Below are 19,121 nucleotides of genomic sequence, written 5' to 3'. Positions count from 1 at the left end.
GAGAGTCTATGGGTCTCTATGGTGAGTCTGTGGGTCTCTGTGTGGTGAGTCTATGGGTCTCTATGGTGAGTCTGTGAGTCTCTGTGTGGTGAGTCTGTGGGTCTCTGTGTGGTGAGTCTGTGGGTCTCTGTGTGGTGAGTCTGTGGGTCTCTGTGTGGTGAGTCTGTGAGTCTCTGTGTGGTGAGTCTGTGGGTGTGTGTGGTGAGTCTGTGGGTCTCTGTGTGGTGAGTCTGTGGGTCTCTGTGTGGTGAGTCTGTGGGTCTCTGTGGTGAGTCTGTGGGTCTCTGTGTGGTGAGTCTGTGGGTCTCTGTGGTGAGTCTGTGGGTCTCTGTGTGGTGAGTCTGTGGGTCTCTGTGTGGTGAGTCTGTGGGTCTCTGTGGTGAGTCTGTGGGTCTCTGTGTGGTGAGTCTGTGGGTCTCTGTGGTGAGTCTGTGGGTCTCTGTGGGGTGAGTCTGTGGGTCTCTGTGTGGTGAGTCTGTGGGTGTGTGTGGTGAGTCTGTGGGTCTCTGTGTGGTGAGTCTATGGGTCTCTGTGTGGTGAGTCTGTGGGTCTCTGTGTGGTGAGTCTATGGGTCTCTATGGTGAGTCTGTGAGTCTCTGTGTGATGAGTCTGTGGGTCTCTGTGTGGTGAGTCTGTGGGTCTCTGTGTGGTGAGTCTGTGGGTGTCAGTGGGGTAAGTCTGTGGGTCTCTGTGTGGTGAGTCTGTGGGTCTCTGTGTGGTGAGTCTGTGGGGTGAGTCTGTCGGTGTGTGTGGTGAGTCTGTGGGTCTCTGTGTGGTGAGTCTGTGGGTCTCTGTGTGGTGAGTCTGTGGGTCTGTGTGGTGAGTCTGTGGGTCTCTGTGTGATGAGTCTGTGGGTCTCTGTGTGGTGAGTCTGTGGGTCTGTGTGGTGAGTCTGTGGGTCTCTGTGTGGTGAGTCTGTGGGTCTGTGTGGTGAGTCTGTGGGTCTCTGTGTGATGAGTCTGTGGGTCTCTGTGTGGTGAGTCTGTGGGTCTGTGTGGTGAGTCTGTGGGTCTCTGTGTGGTGAGTCTGTGGGTCTCTGTGTGGTGAGTCTGTGGGTCTGTGTGGTGAGTCTGTGGGTCTCTGTGTGGCGAGTCTGTAGGTCTCTGTGTGGTGAGTCTGTGGGTCTCTGTGTGGTGAGTCTGTGGGTCTCTGTGTGGTGAGTCTATGGGTCTCTGTGTGGTGAGTCTGTGGGTCTGTGTGGTGAGTCTGTGGGTCTCTGTGTGGTGAGTCTATGGGTCTCTATGGTGAGTCTGTGGGTCTCTGTGTGGTGAGTCTATGGGTCTCTATGGTGAGTTTGTGAGTCTCTGTGTGGTGAGTCTGTGGGTCTCTGTGTGGAGAGTCTATGGGTCTCTATGGTGAGTCTGTGGGTCTCTGTGTGGTGAGTCTATGGGTCTCTATGGTGAGTCTGTGAGTCTCTGTGTGGTGAGTCTGTGGGTCTCTGTGTGGTGAGTCTGTGGGTCTCTGTGTGGTGAGTCTGTGGGTCTCTGTGTGGTGAGTCTGTGAGTCTCTGTGTGGTGAGTCTGTGGTGAGTCTGTGGGTCTCTGTGTGGTGAGTCTGTGGGTCTCTGTGTGGTGAGTCTCTGTGTGGTGAGTCTGTGGGTCTCTGTGTGGTGAGTCTGTGGGTCTCTGTGTGGTGAGTCTGTGGGTCTCTGTGTGGTGAGTCTGTGGGTCTCTGTGTAGTGAGCCTGTGGGTCTCTGTGTGGTGAGTCTGTGGGTCTCTGTGTGGTGAGTCTGTAGGTCTCTGTGTGGTGAGTCTGTGGGTCTCTGTGTGGTGAGTCTGTGGGTCTCTGTGTGGTGAGTCTGTGGGTCTCTGTGTGGTGAGTCTGTGGGTCTCTGTGTGGTGAGTCTGTGGGTCTCTGTGTGGTGAGTCTCTGTGTGGTGAGTCTGTGGGTCTCTGTGTGGTGAGTCTGTGGGTCTCTGTGTGGTGAGTCTGTGGGTGTGTGTGGTGAGTCTGTGGGTGTGTGTGGTGAGTCTGTGGGTCTCTGTGTGGTGAGTCTGTGGGTCTCTGTGTGGTGAGTCTGTGGGTCTCTGTAGTGAGTCAGTGGGTCTGTGTGGTGAGTCTGTGGGTCTCTGTAGTGAGTCTGTGGGTCTCTGTGTGGTGAGTCTGTGGGTCTCTGTGTGGTGAGTCTGTGGGTCTCTGTGTGGTGAGTCTGTGGGTCTCTGTGTGGTGAGTCTGTGGGTCTCTGTGTGGTGAGTCTGTGGGTCTCTGTGTGGTGAGTCTGTGGGTCTCTGTGTGTGGGTCTCTGTGTGGTGAGTCTGTGGGTCTCTGTGTGGTGAGTCTGTGGGTCTGTGTGGTGAGTCTGTGGGTCTCTGTAGTGAGTCTGTGGGTCCCTGTGTGGTGAGTCTGTGGGTGTGTGTGGTGAGTCTGTGGGTGTGTGTGGTGAGTCTGTGGGTCTCTGTAGTGAGTCTGTGGTGAGTCTGTGGTGAGTCTGTGGTGAGCCTGTGGTGAGTCTGTGGGTCTCTGTAGTGAGTCTCTGGGTCTCTGTGTGGTGAGTCTGTGGTGAGTCTGTGGTGAGTCTGTGGTGAGTCTGTGGTGAGTCTGTGGTGAGTCTGTGGGTCTCTGTAGTGAGTCTGTGAGTCTCTGTGTGGTGAGTCTATGGGTCTCTGTGGTGAGTCTGTGGGTGTGTGTGGTGAGTCTGTGGTGAGTCTGTGGGTGTGTGTGGTGAGTCTGTGGGTCTCTGTGTGGTGAGTCTGTGGGTCTCTGTGGTGAGTCTGTGGGTCTCTGTGTGGTGAGTCTGGGGGTCTCTGTGTGGTGAGTCTGTGGGTCTCTGTGTGGTGAGTCTGTGGGTCTCTGTGTGGTGAGTCTGTGGGTCTCTGTAGTGAGTCAGTGGGTCTGTGTGGTGAGTCTGTGGGTCTCTGTGTGGTGAGTCTGTGGGTCTCTGTGGTGAGTCTGTGGGTCTCTGTGTGGTGAGTCTGTGGGTCTCTGTGTGGTGAGTCTGTGGGTCTCTGTGTGGTGAGTCTGTGGGTGTGTGTGGTGAGTCTGTGGGTCTCTGTAGTGAGTCTGTGGTGAGTCTGTGGTGAGTCTGTGGTGAGTCTGTGGGTCTCTGTAGTGAGTCTGTGGGTCTCTGTGTGGTGAGTCTGTGGTGAGTCTGTGGTGAGTCTGTGGTGAGTCTGTGGTGAGTCTGTGGTGAGTCTGTGGGTCTCTGTAGTGAGTCTGTGGGTCTCTGTGTGGTGAGTCTATGGGTCTCTGTGGTGAGTCTGTGGGTGTGTGTGGTGAGTCTGTGGTGAGTCTGTGGGTGTGTGTGGTGAGTCTGTGGGTCTCTGTGTGGTGAGTCTGTGGGTCTCTGTGGTGAGTCTGTTGGTCTCTGTGTGGTGAGTCTGGGGGTCTCTGTGTGGTGAGTCTGGGGGTCTCTGTGTGGTGAGTCTGTGGGTCTGTGTGGTGAGTCTGTGGGTCTGTGTGGTGAGTCTGTGGGTCTCTGTGTGGTGAGTATATGGGTCTCTGTGTGGTGAGTCTGTGGGTCTCTGTGGTGAGTCTGTGGGTCTCTGTGTGGTGAGTCTGTGGGTCTCTGTGTGGTGAGTCTGTGGGTCTCTGTGTGGTGAGTCTGTGGGTGTGTGTGGTGAGTCTGTGGGTCTCTGTGTGGTGAGTCTATGGGTCTCTGTGTGGTGAGTCTGTGGGTCTCTGTGGTGAGTCTGTGGGTCTCTGTGTGGTGAGTCTGTGGGTCTCTGTGTGGTGAGTCTGTGGGTCTCTGTGTGTGGGTCTCTGTGTGGTGAGTCTGTGGGTCTGTGTGGTGAGTCTGTGGGTCTCTGTGTGGTGAGTCTGTGGGTGTGTGTGGTGAGTCTGTGGGTGTGTGTGGTGAGTCTGTGGGTCTCTGTAGTGAGTCTGTGGTGAATCTGTGGTGAGTCTGTGGTGAGTCTGTGGGTCTCTGTAGTGAGTCTGTGGGTCTCTGTGTGGTGAGTCTGTGGTGAGTCTGTGGTGAGTCTGTGGTGAGTCTGTGGTGAGTCTGTGGGTCTCTGTAGTGAGTCTGTGGGTCTCTGTGTGGTGAGTCTATGGGTCTCTGTGGTGAGTCTGTGGGTGTGTGTGGTGAGTCTGTGGTGAGTCTGTGGGTGTGTGTGGTGAGTCTGTGGGTCTCTGTGTGGTGAGTCTGTGGGTCTCTGTGTGGTGAGTCTGTGGGTCTCTGTGTGGTGAGTCTGTGGGTCTCTGTGTGGTGAGTCTGTAGGTCTCTGTGTGGTGAGTCTGTGAGTCTCTGTGTGGTGAGTCTGTGGTGAGTCTGTGGGTCTCTGTGTGGTGAGTCTGTGGGTCTCTGTGTGGTGAGTCTCTGTGTGGTGAGTCTGTGGGTCTCTGTGTGGTGAGTCTGTGGGTCTCTGTGTGGTGAGTCTGTGGGTCTCTGTGTAGTGAGCCTGTGGGTCTCTGTGTGGTGAGTCTGTGGGTCTCTGTGTGGTGAGTCTGTAGGTCTCTGTGTGGTGAGTCTGTGGGTCTCTGTGTGGTGAGTCTGTGGGTCTCTGTGTGGTGAGTCTGTGGGTCTCTGTGTGGTGAGTCTGTGGGTCTCTGTGTGGTGAGTCTGTGGGTGTGTGTGGTGAGTCTGTGGGTCTCTGTGTGGTGAGTCTGTGGGTCTCTGTAGTGAGTCAGTTGGTCTGTGTGGTGAGTCTGTGGGTCTCTGTAGTGAGTCTGTGGGTCTCTGTGTGGTGAGTCTGTGGGTCTCTGTGTGGTGAGTCTGTGGGTCTCTGTGTGGTGAGTCTGTGGGTCTCTGTGTGGTGAGTCTGTGGGTCTCTGTGTGGTGAGTCTGTGGGTCTCTGTGTGGTGAGTCTGTGGGTCTCTGTGTGTGGGTCTCTGTGTGGTGAGTCTGTGGGTCTCTGTGTGGTGAGTCTGTGGGTCTGTGTGGTGAGTCTGTGGGTCTCTGTAGTGAGTCTGTGGGTCTCTGTGTGGTGAGTCTGTGGGTGTGTGTGGTGAGTCTGTGGGTGTGTGTGGTGAGTCTGTGGGTCTCTGTAGTGAATCTGTGGTGAGTCTGTGGTGAGTCTGTGGTGAGTCTGTGGTGAGTCTGTGGGTCTCTGTAGTGAGTCTGTGGGTCTCTGTGTGGTGAGTCTGTGGTGAGTCTGTGGTGAGTCTGTGGTGAGTCTGTGGTGAGTCTGTGGTGAGTCTGTGGGTCTCTGTAGTGAGTCTGTGGGTCTCTGTGTGGTGAGTCTATGGGTCTCTGTGGTGAGTCTGTGGGTGTGTGTGGTGAGTCTGTGGTGAGTCTGTGGGTGTGTGTGGTGAGTCTGTGGGTCTCTGTGTGGTGAGTCTGTGGGTCTCTGTGGTGAGTCTGTTGGTCTCTGTGTGGTGAGTCTGGGGGTCTCTGTGTGGTGAGTCTGGGGGTCTCTGTGTGGTGAGTCTGTGGGTCTGTGTGGTGAGTCTGTGGGTCTGTGTGGTGAGTCTGTGGGTCTCTGTGTGGTGAGTATATGGGTCTCTGTGTGGTGAGTCTGTGGGTCTCTGTGGTGAGTCTGTGGGTCTCTGTGTGGTGAGTCTGTGGGTCTCTGTGTGGTGAGTCTGTGGGTCTCTGTGTGGTGAGTCTGTGGGTGTGTGTGGTGAGTCTGTGGGTCTCTGTGTGGTGAGTCTATGGGTCTCTGTGTGGTGAGTCTGTGGGTCTCTGTGGTGAGTCTGTGGTTCTCTGTGTGGTGAGTCTGTGGGTCTCTGTGTGGTGAGTCTGTGGGTCTCTGTGTGGTGAGTCTGTGGGTCTCTGTGTGTGGGTCTCTGTGTGGTGAGTCTGTGGGTCTGTGTGGTGAGTCTGTGGGTCTCTGTGTGGTGAGTCTGTGGGTGTGTGTGGTGAGTCTGTGGGTGTGTGTGGTGAGTCTGTGGGTCTCTGTAGTGAGTCTGTGGTGAATCTGTGGCGAGTCTGTGGTGAGTCTGTGGGTCTCTGCAGTGAGTCTGTGGGTCTCTGTGTGGTGAGTCTGTGGTGAGTCTGTGGTGAGTCTGTGGTGAGTCTGTGGTGAGTCTGTGGGTCTCTGTAGTGAGTCTGTGGGTCTCTGTGTGGTGAGTCTATGGGTCTCTGTGGTGAGTCTGTGGGTGTGTGTGGTGAGTCTGTGGTGAGTCTGTGGGTGTGTGTGGTGAGTCTGTGGGTCTCTGTGTGGTGAGTCTGTGGGTCTCTGTGGTGAGTCTGTGGGTCTCTGTGTGGTGAGTCTGGGGGTCTCTGTGTGGTGAGTCTGGGGGTCTCTGTGTGGTGAGTCTGTGGGTCTGTGTGGTGAGTCTGTGGGTCTGTGTGGTGAGTCTGTGGGTCTCTGTGTGGTGAGTCTATGGGTCTCTGTGTGGTGAGTCTGTGGGTCTCTGTGGTGAGTCTGTGGGTCTCTGTGTGGTGAGTCTGTGGGTCTCTGTGTGGTGAGTCTGTGGGTCTCTGTGTGGTGAGTCTGTGAGTGTGTGTGGTGAGTCTGTGGGTATCTGTGTGGTGAGTCTATGGGTCTCTGTGTGGTGAGTCTGTGGGTCTCTGTGGTGAGTCCGTGGGTCTCTGTGTGGTGAATCTGTGGGTCTCTGTGTGGTGAGTCTGTGGGTGTGTGTGGTGAGTCTGTGGGTCTCTGTGTGGTGAGTCTGTGGGTCTGTGTGGTGAGTCTGTGGGTCTGTGTGGTGAGTCTGTGGGTCTCTGTGTGGTGAGTCTATGGGTCTCTGTGTGGTGAGTCTGTGGGTCTCTGTGGTGAGTCTGTGGGTCTCTGTGTGGTGAGTCTGTGGGTCTCTGTGTGGTGAGTCTGTGGGTCTCTGTGTGGTGAGTATATGGGTCTCTGTGTGGTGAGTCTGTGGGTCTCTGTGGTGAGTCTGTGGGTCTCTGTGTGGTGAGTCTGTGGGTCTCTGTGTGGTGAGTCTGTGGGTCTCTGTGTGGTGAGTCTGTGGGTGTGTGTGGTGAGTCTGTGGGTCTCTGTGTGGTGAGTCTATGGGTCTCTGTGTGGTGAGTCTGTGGGTCTCTGTGGTGAGTCTGTGGTTCTCTGTGTGGTGAGTCTGTGGGTCTCTGTGTGGTGAGTCTGTGGGTCTCTGTGTGGTGAGTCTGTGGGTCTCTGTGTGTGGGTCTCTGTGTGGTGAGTCTGTGGGTCTGTGTGGTGAGTCTGTGGGTCTCTGTGTGGTGAGTCTGTGGGTGTGTGTGGTGAGTCTGTGGGTGTGTGTGGTGAGTCTGTGGGTCTCTGTAGTGAGTCTGTGGTGAATCTGTGGCGAGTCTGTGGTGAGTCTGTGGGTCTCTGCAGTGAGTCTGTGGGTCTCTGTGTGGTGAGTCTGTGGTGAGTCTGTGGTGAGTCTGTGGTGAGTCTGTGGTGAGTCTGTGGGTCTCTGTAGTGAGTCTGTGGGTCTCTGTGTGGTGAGTCTATGGGTCTCTGTGGTGAGTCTGTGGGTGTGTGTGGTGAGTCTGTGGTGAGTCTGTGGGTGTGTGTGGTGAGTCTGTGGGTCTCTGTGTGGTGAGTCTGTGGGTCTCTGTGGTGAGTCTGTGGGTCTCTGTGTGGTGAGTCTGGGGGTCTCTGTGTGGTGAGTCTGGGGGTCTCTGTGTGGTGAGTCTGTGGGTCTGTGTGGTGAGTCTGTGGGTCTGTGTGGTGAGTCTGTGGGTCTCTGTGTGGTGAGTCTATGGGTCTCTGTGTGGTGAGTCTGTGGGTCTCTGTGGTGAGTCTGTGGGTCTCTGTGTGGTGAGTCTGTGGGTCTCTGTGTGGTGAGTCTGTGGGTCTCTGTGTGGTGAGTCTGTGAGTGTGTGTGGTGAGTCTGTGGGTATCTGTGTGGTGAGTCTATGGGTCTCTGTGTGGTGAGTCTGTGGGTCTCTGTGGTGAGTCCGTGGGTCTCTGTGTGGTGAATCTGTGGGTCTCTGTGTGGTGAGTCTGTGGGTGTGTGTGGTGAGTCTGTGGGTCTCTGTGTGGTGAGTCTGTGGGTCTGTGTGGTGAGTCTGTGGGTCTGTGTGGTGAGTCTGTGGGTCTCTGTGTGGTGAGTCTATGGGTCTCTGTGTGGTGAGTCTGTGGGTCTCTGTGGTGAGTCTGTGGGTCTCTGTGTGGTGAGTCTGTGGGTCTCTGTGTGGTGAGTCTGTGGGTCTCTGTGTGGTGAGTCTGTGGGTGTGTGTGGTGAGTCTGTGGGTATCTGTGTGGTGAGTCTATGGGTCTCTGTGTGGTGAGTCTGTGGGTCTCTGTGGTGAGTCTGTGGGTCTCTGTGTGGTGAATCTGTGGGTCTCTGTGTGGTGAGTCTGTGGGTGTGTGTGGTGAGTCTGTGGGTCTCTGTGTGGTGAGTCTGTGGGTCTCTGTGTGGTGAGTCTGTGGGTCTCTGTGTGGTGAGTCTGTGGGTCTCTGTGTGGTGAGTCTGTGGGTCTCTGTGTGGTGAGTCTATGGGTCTCTATGGTGAGTCTGTGAGTCTCTGTGTGATGAGTCTGTGGGTCTCTGTGTGGTGAGTCTGTGGGTCTCTGTGTGGTGAGTCTGTGGGTCTCTGTGTGGTGAGTCTGTGGGTCTCTGTGTGGTGAGTCTGTGGGTCTCTGTGTGGTGAGTCTGTGGGTCTCTGTGTGGTGAGTCTGTGGGTCTCTGTGTGGTGAGTCTGTGGGTCTCTGTGTGGTGAGTCTGTGGGTCTCTGTGTGATGAGTCTGTGGGTCTCTGTGTGGTGAGTCTGTGGGTCTCTATGGTGAATCTGTGGGTCTCTGTGTGGTGAGTCTGTGGGTCTCTGTGTGGTGAGTCTGTGGGTCTCTGTGTGGTGAGTCTGTGGGTCTCTGTGTGGTGAGTCTGTGGGTCTCTGTGTGGTGAGTCTGTGGGTCTCTGTGTGGTGAGTCTGTGGGTCTCTGTGTGGTGAGTCTGTGAGTCTCTGTGTGGTGAGTCTATGGGTCTCTGTGTGGTGAGTCTATGGGTCTCTGTGTGGTGAGTCTATGGGTCTCTATGGTGAGTCTGTGGGTCTCTGTGTGGTGAGTCTATGGGTCTCTATGGTGAGTCTGTGGGTCTCTGTGTGGTGAGTCTATGGGTCTCCATGTTGAGTCTGTGAGTCTCTGTGTGGTGAGTCTATGGGTCTCTATGGTGAGTCTGTGGGTCTCTGTGTGGTGAGTCTGTGGGGTGAGTCTGTCGGTGTGTGTGGTGAGTCTGTGGGTCTGTGTGGTGAGTCTGTGGGTCTCTGTGTGGTGAGTCTGTGGGTCTGTGTGGTGAGTCTGTGGGCCTCTGTGTGGTGAGTCTATGGGTCTCTGTGTGGTGAGTCTGTGGGTCTCTGTGTGGTGAGTCTGTGGGTCTGTGTGGTGAGTCTGTGGGTCTCTGTGTGGCGAGTCTGTGGGTCTCTGTGTGGTGAGTCTGTGGGTCTCTGTGTGGTGAGTCTGTAGGTCTCTGTGTGGTGAGTCTGTGGGTCTGCGTGATGAATCTGTGGGTCTCTGTGTGGTGAGTCTATGGGTCTCTGTGTGGTGAGTCTGTGGGTCTGTGTGGTGAGTCTGTGGGTCTCTGTGTGGTGAGTCTATGGGTCTCTATGGTGAGTCTGTGGGTCTCTGTGTGGTGAGTCTATGGGTCTCTATGGTGAGTCTGTGAGTCTCTGTGTGGTGAGTCTGTGGGTCTCTGTGTGGTGAGTCTATGGGTCTCTATGGTGAGTCTGTGGGTCTCTGTGTGGTGAGTCTATGGGTCTCTATGGTGAGTCTGTGAGTCTCTGTGTGGTGAGTCTGTGGGTCTCTGTGTGGTGAGTCTGTGGGACTCTGTGTGGTGAGTCTGTGGGTCTCTGTGTGGTGAGTCTGTGAGTCTCTGTGTGGTGAGTCTGTGGTGAGTCTGTGGGTCTCTGTGTGGTGAGTCTGTGGGTCTCTGTGTGGTGAGTCTCTGTGTGGTGAGTCTGTGGGTCTCTGTGTGGTGAGTCTGTGGGTCTCTGTGTGGTGAGTCTGTGGGTCTCTGTGTAGTGAGCCTGTGGGTCTCTGTGTGGTGAGTCTGTGGGTCTCTGTGTGGTGAGTCTGTAGGTCTCTGTGTGGTGAGTCTGTGGGTCTCTGTGTGGTGAGTCTGTGGGTCTCTGTGTGGTGAGTCTGTGGGTCTCTGTGTGGTGAGTCTGTGGGTCTCTGTGTGGTGAGTCTGTGGGTCTCTGTGTGGTGAGTCTCTGTGTGGTGAGTCTGTGGGTCTCTGTGTGGTGAGTCTGTGGGTCTCTGTGTGGTGAGTCTGTGGGTGTGTGTGGTGAGTCTGTGGGTCTCTGTGTGGTGAGTCTGTGGGTCTCTGTGTGGTGAGTCTGTGGGTCTCTGTAGTGAGTCAGTGGGTCTGTGTGGTGAGTCTGTGGGTCTCTGTAGTGAGTCTGTGGGTCTCTGTGTGGTGAGTCTGTGGGTCTCTGTGTGGTGAGTCTGTGGGTCTCTGTGTGGTGAGTCTGTGGGTCTCTGTGTGGTGAGTCTGTGGGTCTCTGTGTGGTGAGTTTGTGGGTCTCTGTGTGGTGAGTCTGTGGGTCTCTGTGTGGTGAGTCTGTGGGTCTCTGTGTGTGGGTCTCTGTGTGGTGAGTCTGTGGGTCTCTGTGTGGTGAGTCTGTGGGTCTGTGTGGTGAGTCTGTGGGTCTCTGTAGTGAGTCTGTGGGTCTCTGTGTGGTGAGTCTGTGGGTGTGTGTGGTGAGTCTGTGGGTGTGTGTGGTGAGTCTGTGGGTCTCTGTAGTGAGTCTGTGGTGAGTCTGTGGTGAGTCTGTGGTGAGTCTGTGGTGAGTCTGTGGGTCTCTGTAGTGAGTCTGTGGGTCTCTGTGTGGTGAGTCTGTGGTGAGTCTGTGGTGAGTCTGTGGTGAGTCTGTGGTGAGTCTGTGGTGAGTCTGTGGTGAGTCTGTGGGTATCTGTAGTGAGTCTGTGGGTCTCTGTGTGGTGAGTCTGTGGGTCTCTGTGGTGAGTCTGTGGGTGTGTGTGGTGAGTCTGTGGTGAGTCTGTGGGTGTGTGTGGTGAGTCTGTGGGTCTCTGTGTGGTGAGTCTGTGGGTCTCTGTGGTGAGTCTGTTGGTCTCTGTGTGGTGAGTCTGGGGGTCTCTGTGTGGTGAGTCTGGGGGTCTCTGTGTGGTGAGTCTGTGGGTCTGTGTGGTGAGTCTGTGGGTCTGTGTGGTGAGTCTGTGGGTCTCTGTGTGGTGAGTATATGGGTCTCTGTGTGGTGAGTCTGTGGGTCTCTGTGGTGAGTCTGTGGGTCTCTGTGTGGTGAGTCTGTGGGTCTCTGTGTGGTGAGTCTGTGGGTCTCTGTGTGGTGAGTCTGTGGGTGTGTGTGGTGAGTCTGTGGGTCTCTGTGTGGTGAGTCTATGGGTCTCTGTGTGGTGAGTCTGTGGGTCTCTGTGGTGAGTCTGTGGGTCTCTGTGTGGTGAGTCTGTGGGTCTCTGTGTGGTGAGTCTGTGGGTCTCTGTGTGGTGAGTCTGTGGGTCTCTGTGTGTGGGTCTCTGTGTGGTGAGTCTGTGGGTCTGTGTGGTGAGTCTGTGGGTCTCTGTGTGGTGAGTCTGTGGGTGTGTGTGGTGAGTCTGTGGGTGTGTGTGGTGAGTCTGTGGGTCTCTGTAGTGAGTCTGTGGTGAATCTGTGGTGAGTCTGTGGTGAGTCTGTGGGTCTCTGTAGTGAGTCTGTGGGTCTCTGTGTGGTGAGTCTGTGGTGAGTCTGTGGTGAGTCTGTGGTGAGTCTGTGGTGAGTCTGTGGTGAGTCTGTGGTGAGTCTGTGGGTCTCTGTAGTGAGTCTGTGGGTCTCTGTGTGGTGAGTCTATGGGTCTCTGTGGTGAGTCTGTGGGTGTGTGTGGTGAGTCTGTGGGTCTCTGTGTGGTGAGTCTGTGGGTCTCTGTGGTGAGTCTGTGGGTCTCTGTGTGGTGAGTCTGGGGGTCTCTGTGTGGCGAGTCTGGGGGTCTCTGTAGTGAGTCTGTGGTGAGTCTGTGGGTCTCTGTAGTGAGTCTGTGGGTCTCTGTGTGGTGAGTCTGTGGTGAGTCTGTGGTGAGTCTGTGGTGAGTCTGTGGTGAGTCTGTGGTGAGTCTGTGGGTCTCTGTAGTGAGTCTGTGGGTCTCTGTGTGGTGAGTCTATGGGTCTCTGTGGTGAGTCTGTGGGTGTGTGTGGTGAGTCTGTGGTGAGTCTGTGGGTGTGTGTGGTGAGTCTGTGGGTCTCTGTGTGGTGAGTCTGTGGGTCTCTGTGGTGAGTCTGTGGGTCTCTGTGTGGTGAGTCTGGGGGTCTCTGTGTGGTGAGTCTGGGGGTCTCTGTGTGGTGCGTCTGTGGGTCTGTGTGGTGAGTCTGTGGGTCTGTGTGGTGAGTCTGTGGGTCTCTGTGTGGTGAGTCTATGGGTCTCTGTGTGGTGAGTCTGTGGGTCTCTGTGGTGAGTCTGTGGGTCTCTGTGTGGTGAGTCTGTGGGTCTCTGTGTGGTGAGTCTGTGGGTCTCTGTGTGGTGAGTCTGTGAGTGTGTGTGGTGAGTCTGTGGGTATCTGTGTGGTGAGTCTATGGGTCTCTGTGTGGTGAGTCTGTGGGTCTCTGTGGTGAGTCTGTGGGTCTCTGTGTGGTGAATCTGTGGGTCTCTGTGTGGTGAGTCTGTGGGTGTGTGTGGTGAGTCTGTGGGTCTCTGTGTGGTGAGTCTGTGGGTCTGTGTGGTGAGTCTGTGGGTCTGTGTGGTGAGTCTGTGGGTCTCTGTGTGGTGAGTCTATGGGTCTCTGTGTGGTGAGTCTGTGGGTCTCTGTGGTGAGTCTGTGGGTCTCTGTGTGGTGAGTCTGTGGGTCTCTGTGTGGTGAGTCTGTGGGTCTCTGTGTGGTGAGTCTGTGGGTGTGTGTGGTGAGTCTGTGGGTATCTGTGTGGTGAGTCTATGGGTCTCTGTGTGGTGAGTCTGTGGGTCTCTGTGGTGAGTCTGTGGGTCTCTGTGTGGTGAATCTGTGGGTCTCTGTGTGGTGAGTCTGTGGGTGTGTGTGGTGAGTCTGTGGGTCTCTGTGTGGTGAGTCTGTGGGTCTCTGTGTGGTGAGTCTGTGGGTCTCTGTGTGGTGAGTCTGTGGGTCTCTGTGTGGTGAGTCTGTGGGTCTCTGTGTGGTGAGTCTATGGGTCTCTATGGTGAGTCTGTGAGTCTCTGTGTGATGAGTCTGTGGGTCTCTGTGTGGTGAGTCTGTGGGTCTCTGTGTGGTGAGTCTGTGGGTCTGTGTGGTGAGTCTGTGGGTCTCTGTGTGGTGAGTCTGTGGGTCTCTGTGTGGTGAGTCTGTGGGTCTCTGTGTGGTGAGTCTGTGGGTCTCTGTGTGGTGAGTCTGTGGGTCTCTGTGTGGTGAGTCTGTGGGTCTCTGTGTGATGAGTCTGTGGGTCTCTGTGTGGTGAGTCTGTGGGTCTCTATGGTGAATCTGTGGGTCTCTGTGTGGTGAGTCTGTGGGTCTCTGTGTGGTGAGTCTGTGGGTCTCTGTGTGGTGAGTCTGTGGGTCTCTGTGTGGTGAGTCTGTGGGTCTCTGTGTGGTGAGTCTGTGGGTCTCTGTGTGGTGAGTCTGTGGGTCTCTGTGTGGTGAGTCTGTGAGTCTCTGTGTGGTGAGTCTATGGGTCTCTGTGTGGTGAGTCTATGGGTCTCTGTGTGGTGAGTCTATGGGTCTCTATGGTGAGTCTGTGGGTCTCTGTGTGGTGAGTCTATGGGTCTCTATGGTGAGTCTGTGGGTCTCTGTGTGGTGAGTCTATGGGTCTCCATGTTGAGTCTGTGAGTCTCTGTGTGGTGAGTCTGTGGGTCTCTATGGTGAGTCTGTGAGTCTCTGTGTGGTGAGTCTATGGGTCTCTATGTTGAGTCTGTGGGTCTCTGTGTGGTGAGTCTGTGGGTCTCTATGGTGAGTCTGTGAGTCTCTGTGTGGTGAGTCTGTGGGTCTCTATGGTGAGTCTGTGAGTCTCTGTGTGGTGAGTCTGTGGGTCTCTATGGTGAGTCTGTGAGTCTCTGTGTGGTGAGTCTGTGGGTCTCTATGGTGAGTCTGTGGGTCTCTGTGTGGTGAGTCTGTGGGTCTCTGTGTAGTGAGTCTGTGGGTCTCTGTGTGGTGAGTCTGTGGGTCTCTGTGTGGTGAGTCTATGGGTCTCTGTGTGGTGAGTCTGTGGGTCTCTGTGTGGTGAGTCTGTGGGTCTCTGTGTGGTGAGTCTGTGGGTCTCTGTGTGGTGAGTCTGTGGGTCTCTGTGTGGTGAGTCTGTGGGTCTCTGTGTGGTGAGTCTGTGGGTCTCTGTGTAGTGAGTCTGTGGGTCTCTGTGTGGTGAGTCTGTGGGTCTCTGTGTGGTGAGTCTATGGGTCTCTGTGTAGTGAGTCTGTGGGTCTCTGTGTGGTGAGTCTGTGGGTCTCTGTGTGGTGAGTCTGTGGGTCTCTGTGTAGTGAGTCTATGGGTCTCTGTGTGGTGAGTCTATGGGTCTCTGTGTGGTGAGTCTGTGGGTCTCTGTGTGGTGAGTCTGTGGGTCTCTGTGTGGTGAGTCTGTGGGTCTCTGTGTGGTGAGTCTGTGGGTCTCTATGGTGAGTCTATGGGTCTCTGTGTGGTGAGTCTGTGGGTCTCTGTGTGGTGAGTCTGTGGGTCTCTGCGTGGTGAGTCTGTGGGTCTCTGTGTGAGTCTGTGGGTCTCTATGGTGGGTCTATGGGTCTCTATGTGAGTCTGTGGGTCTCTGTGTGAGTCTATGGCTCTCTGTGTGAGTCTGTGGGTCTCTGTGTGAGTCTGTGGGTCTCTGTGTGAGTCTATGGGTCTCTGTGTGAGTCTATGGGTCTCTATGTGAGTCTATGGCTCTCTGTGTGAGTCTATGGCTCTCTGGGTGAGTCTATGGCTCTCTGTGTGAGTCTATGGCTCTCTGTGTGAGTCTATGGGTCTCTGTGTAAGTTTGTGGGTCTCTGTGTAAGTGTATGGGTCTCTGTGTGAGTCAATGGCTCTCTATGTGAGTCTATGGGTCTCTGTGTGAGTCTATGGCTCTCTGTGTAAGTGTATGGGTCTCTGTGTGAGTCAATGGCTCTCTATGTGAGTCTATGGGTCTCTGTGTGAGTCTATGGGTCTCTATGTGAGTCTATGGCTCTCTGTGTGAGTCTATGGCTCTCTGTGTGAGTCTGTGGGTCTCTGTGTGAGTCTGTGGGTCTCTGTGTGAGTCTGTGGGTCTCTGTGTGAGTCTATGGGTCTCTGTGTGAGTCTATGGGTCTCTATGTGAGTCTGTGGGTCTCTGTGTGAGTCTGTGGGTCTCTGTGATTGTGCATTTCGAACCAGTTGCGGTCGGCACAGGATGTGCATCCATCGCTTCCTCCTGCTGCTGATGATGCTGCTGCTGATGCTGCTGATGATGCTGCTGATGATGCTGCTGATGATGCTGCTGCTGCTTCACCAATACAGCCAAGGGCTTGTCCAGGCTCACCACTTTGCCGTAGAGGATGTGATGTCCAATGATGAGGACAGGGATCCCCTACACAGAGACACAGAGAGAGATGCACACACACACTCACCTACACACACACACTAATACACACACAGACACACACACACTTACACACTCACTCAGTCAGCCACTCACTCACTCACACACTCATACACACACACACACTAATACACTCACTCACTCACTCACACACTCACTCACTCACACACACTCACCAACACTCACTCACTCACACACTCACACACTCACACACTCACACACTCAGTCAGTCACTCACCCACTCACTCACTCACACACTCACTCACTCACTCACACACTCACTCACACACACTCACCAACACTCACTCACACACTCACACACTCACACACTCACTCACTCAGTCAGCCACTCACTCACTCACACACTCATACACACACACACACTAATACACTCACTCACTCACACACTCACTCACTCACACACACTCACCAACACTCACTCACACACTCACACACTCACACACTCACACACTCACTCACTCACTCAGTCAGCCACTCACTCACTCACACACTGGCTCACACACTCAGTCACTCATCTACACACTCACTCACTCACTCACACATACACTCACTCACTCGCACACTGACTCACTCACTCACTAACTCACACACTCACACACTCACACACTCACTCACTCACTCACACACTCACTCACTCACACACTCACACACTCACTCACACACACACTCACTCACTCACTCACTAACTCACACACTCACACACTCACACACTCACTCACACACACACTCACTCACCTACACACACTCACTCACTCACACTCACTCACCTACACACACTCACTCACACACTCACTCACTCACACTCACTCACTCACACACTCACTCACTCAGACACTCACTCACTCACACACTCACTCACATACACTCACACACTCACTCACATACACTCACTCACCTACACACACACACTCACTCACACTCACTCACTCACACACTCACACATACACTCACTCACTCACACACTCACTCACTCACTCACACTCACTCACCTACACACACTCACTCACACACTCACTCACTCACACTCACTCACTCACACACTCACTCACTCAGACACTCACTCACTCACACACTCACTCACATACACTCACACACTCACTCACATACACTCACTCACATACACTCACTCACCTACACACACACACTCACTCACACTCACTCACTCACACACTCACACACACACTCACTCACTCACACACTCACACACTCACTCACACTCACTCACCTACACACACTCACTCACACACTCACTCACTCAGACACTAACTCACTCAGTCACTCACTCACTCACTCACCTACACATACACACACTCACTCACACACTCACTCTCACTCACACACTCACTCACTCACACACACACTCACACACTCACCTACACACACACTCACACACTCACACACTCACTCACTCACACACTCACTCACACACTCACTCACTCACACACTCACTCACTCACTCACTCACACACTCACTCACTCACTCACGCACTCATTCACACACTCACTCACACACTCACCTACACACACACTCACACACTCACTCACACACTCACTCACTCACACACTCACTCACTCACTCACACACTCACTCACACACTCACCTACACACACACTCACACACTCACTCACACACTCACTCACTCACACACTCACTCACTCACTCACGCACTCATTCACACACACTCACACACTCACTCACACACTCACTCACTCACTCACACACTCACACTCTCACACGCTCACCAACACACCCACTCACTCACACACTCACTCACTCACCAACACTCTCACTCACACACTCACTCATACACTCACCAACACTCACTCACTCACTCTCACACACTCTCACACACTCACTCACTCACCAACACTCTCACTCACACACTCACTCATACACTCACCAACACTCACTCACTCACTCTCACACACTCTCACACACTCACTCACTCACACTCACTCACTCACTCACACTCACTCACTCACTCACACACTCACTCACACATTCACACACTCACTCACTCACACTCACTCACTCACACTCACTCACTCACTCACACACTCACACACTCTCACACTCTCACACACTCACTCACTCACACTCTCACACACTCACTCACTCACACTCACTCACTCACTCACACTCACTCACTCACACACTCACTCACACATTCACACACTCACTCACTCACACTCACTCACTCACACTCACTCACTCACACACTCACTCACACACTCACACACTCACACACTCACACACTCTCACACACTCACTCACTCACACTCTCACACACTCACTCACACTCACTCACTCACACTCACTCACACACTCACTCACACATTCACACACTCACACATTCACACACTCACTCACACTCACTCACTCACACTCACTCACACACTCACTCACTCACACACTCACTCACACACTCACACACACACTCACACACTCACACACACTCACCCACCCACCCACACCCACCCACCCACTCACCCACCCACCCACCCACTCACTCACTCACCCACCCACTCACCCACCCACTCACCCACTCACCCACCCACCCACCCACTCACCCACCCCCTCACCCCCCCTCTCACCCACCCACCCCCCCCCACCCACTCACCCACCCCCCCCCCCCCCACTCACCACCCACCCCTCCACCCACCCACTCACCCACCAACCCACTCACTCACCCACCCACCCACCCACTCACCCACTCACCCACCCACTCACCCACCCACTCACTCACCCCCCCACCCACCCACCCACCCACCCACTCACCCACCCACCCACTCACCCCCCACCCACCCACTCACCCACCCACCCACCCACTCACCCACCCACCCACCCACCCACCCACTCACCCACCCACCCACTCACCCACCCACTCACCCACCCACTCACCCACTCACCCACCCACCCACCCACTCACCCCCCACCCACCCACTCACCCACCCACTCACCCACCCACTCACCCACCCACTCACCCACTCACCCACCCACCCACCCACTCACTCACCCCCCCACCCACCCACCCACTCACCAACCCACACACTCATCCACCCACCCCCCCACTCACCCCACTCACCCCACCCACCCACTCACCCACCCCCCCACTCACCCACCCACCCCCTCACCCACCCACCCACCCACTCACCCACCCACCCACCCACCCACTCACCCACCCACCCACCCACCCACTCACCCACCCACCCACCCACCCACCCACCCACTCACCCACCCACCCACTCACCCACCCACCCACCCACTCACTCACCCCCCCCCACCCACTCACCCACCCACCCACTCACCAACCCACACACTCACCCACCCACCCCCCCACTCACCCCACTCACCCCACCCACCCCACTCACCCCACCCACCCCACTCACCCCACCCACCCCACTCACCCCACCCACCCCACTCACCCCCCCACCCACTCACCCACCCACCCCCCACCCACTCACGTCACGTGTGTAGTGTAGGTCTCCCAGTATGGCTGCCTCCATCCCTCCTCCACCCCGACACTCCACGTGGCCCTGAAGCTCCACCAGCAACCAGCCCTCGTCTAGACCCCCCCGCTGCTGATGCTGATGCTGCTGCTGATGCACCAGCTGCTGCTGATGCTGCCCACTGCCAGGGGACATCACGGGGGAACGTCACGTGGGCAGCTGACGCTGGGGGAGCCCCCCCAGGCTAAACACATCCATCAGGTTCGAGGTCGTTACGACGCCATTTTATTCATTAGCACGCGGCCGGCGGGGGAGTGGGGGGGGGGCTTTGTGACGTCACAGACTCACGCGCTCACGAGGATTTGCACCATGGCCGCCGCTGCTGCTGCTGATGATTCTTAGTGTCACTGTGTGTGTGTGTGTCACTGTGTGTGTGTGTCACTGTGTGTGTGTGTCACTG

General features: G+C 55.3%; 1 protein-coding gene across 1 annotated transcript in view; it reads right to left on the bottom strand.

The window, feature by feature from the left end:
• CHTF8 (chromosome transmission fidelity factor 8) overlaps positions 1–19,121 on the bottom strand; it is a 29,552-nt gene extending 10,431 nt beyond the window's left edge. Inside the window, exons 1-3 of the mRNA XM_078883565.1 lie at positions 19,010–19,121; positions 18,677–18,842; positions 14,983–15,178 (exon numbers count right to left, since the gene is read on the bottom strand). Coding sequence (XP_078739691.1) covers positions 14,983–15,178; positions 18,677–18,842; positions 19,010–19,032 — 385 coding nt within the window. The 5' untranslated portion in view covers positions 19,033–19,121. The remainder of the gene's footprint in view (positions 1–14,982; positions 15,179–18,676; positions 18,843–19,009) is intronic.

This window comes from Lampetra fluviatilis, chromosome 71 (genome assembly GCF_964198595.1).
Source record: "Lampetra fluviatilis chromosome 71, kcLamFluv1.1, whole genome shotgun sequence".
Lineage (NCBI taxonomy): Eukaryota > Metazoa > Chordata > Hyperoartia > Petromyzontiformes > Petromyzontidae > Lampetra > Lampetra fluviatilis.
This window is presented reverse-complemented; position numbering and strand designations above follow the sequence as displayed.